The sequence below is a fragment of the Myotis brandtii genome, unplaced genomic scaffold, assembly GCF_000412655.1.
Source record: "Myotis brandtii unplaced genomic scaffold, ASM41265v1 scaffold797, whole genome shotgun sequence".
NCBI lineage: Eukaryota > Metazoa > Chordata > Mammalia > Chiroptera > Vespertilionidae > Myotis > Myotis brandtii.
Window position 1 is genome coordinate 337514 of NW_005371210.1, and position 1509 is coordinate 339022.

At 67.1% G+C, this 1509-nt stretch overlaps 2 protein-coding genes across 2 annotated transcripts in view; one reads left to right on the plus strand and one right to left on the minus strand.

Moving 5' to 3' along the window:
• The window catches only part of LOC102249210, a gene marked incomplete at its 5' end in the record, with an annotated part of 29470 nt that overhangs the window by 12926 nt on the left and 15035 nt on the right, over positions 1-1509 (plus strand).
• Positions 935-1509, minus strand: part of DCXR (dicarbonyl/L-xylulose reductase) — a 3971-nt gene continuing 3396 nt past the window's right edge. The window contains exons 5-7 of the mRNA XM_005883674.2: positions 1427-1491; positions 1228-1345; positions 935-1121 (exon numbers count right to left, since the gene is read on the minus strand). Coding sequence (XP_005883736.1) covers positions 1018-1121; positions 1228-1345; positions 1427-1491 — 287 coding nt within the window. The 3' untranslated portion in view covers positions 935-1017. The remainder of the gene's footprint in view (positions 1122-1227; positions 1346-1426; positions 1492-1509) is intronic.

Sequence of the window (1509 nt, forward strand, 5' to 3'; positions counted from 1 at the left end):
CTGCCTCCTCCGTGGGGCACGGCTCCAGCCTGCCCTGGCCCGCGGGAGGCTGGGAGGGAGCGGGGTCTCCCTCAGGCTGCAGGGCAGCCCCAGGATGGGCTTGGGGGGGCGGGTTCTGTTTCTGCACCGGGGAGGGCGGCCCATTATTTTATACAATAAACGTTCTCCAGCAACTCCTGCCTCTAACCACCAGCCCTGGTGCAGGGGGTGAGCCTGCTCCCACACCCCAACCCAAAGCAGGCGGCCCAGAGGGAGTGGGAGCCAGTGTGTTTAGCCCCGGCCCAGGGCAGAAAGCCCGGTGCTGGCATGGGCCCCTGGGAGGGGCACACAGAGGCTGGAGGTGTAGGGGGGCAGTCAGCAGTCAGGCCGTGGAGCCCTGTTTGTGCGGGCCCCTCCCCACGGCCCCCCCTCCGCCCAGCCTGGCGGATCAGGCGCTGAGTCTGCGAGAAGTCAGGAGGGAGGGCATCCAGGCTGAGGACCCAGGCAAAGGCGCAGAGGTCAGCACAGCGAGGTGGGGAGGGGCCGCCAGTGGGCTGTGGGGCACGCAGGTCGGAGAGGGTGGGGGATGAGACCCGGAGCCATGGTCCAGGGACCCGGACTTCACCCCCAGGCCACAGGCACCGCTCCAGGCAGGGCCGTGACCCGAAGGCCGCGGGTGGAGAGGGCTCACTGGCCTGCAGAGCCAACTGCGAGGTTTTCAGGAACTTTGCTACTCGGTTAGTAACTATAGAAACTTCTGGAAGGTCCCACCTCTGGAAGGTTCCAGCCTCTCCTGGAAAGGTGGCCACATGGCCACGTCCAAAAGTCTCAGGCCCCGGAGCCAGGCTGCCACCTGCCCAGGACCTGTGGTGAATGGCCACCTCCCCACCTGGGACTCATGTCCACACCGAGCCCTGAGCTCTGGCCACCTGCCCGCAGCCCAGGAATCAGTGCGGGCTGAGCAGGAGAATCGTGTTTATTGGGGGGGTGGGGAGGCAGGCCGGGCTCAGCAGGGAGCAGGGCTGTGGGGGGCGGGGCTCAGGTGGCCAGGAAGCCCCCGTCCACTGGCACAGCAGAGCCTGTGGTCATGCTGCTCTGGTCACTCAGCAGGAAAAGGATGGCGTCCACCACGTTCTGCACCTCTGCGGGAAGAGTTGGGGGCAGGGCAGACGGGCGCTCCCTCCCTCCTCCTCGTCCAGGCAGGCCTGGGGCCCCTGGCACACCCCCCGCTGGGCTCTGCAGACTCACCCGCAAACCTGCCCAGCGGGATCCGGTCCAGCATGGCCTTCGCCTTAAGGGGGTCGCTCCAGTTGGCCTTGCCCATGGGCGTCATCACCACCGTGGGGTTCACTGTATTCACACGGATCTGTGCGGGGACGGGGGGCTCAGCACAGTGGGCTGGGGGGCCCCGGGCACCCAAGGATGGGGGTCACCCCAGCAGGCCCACCTTGTGGGGTCCGAGCTCCAGAGCCATCACCTTGGTCAGCATGTCCATGGCACCCTTGGTGGCACCTGTGAGAGGGACTGTGT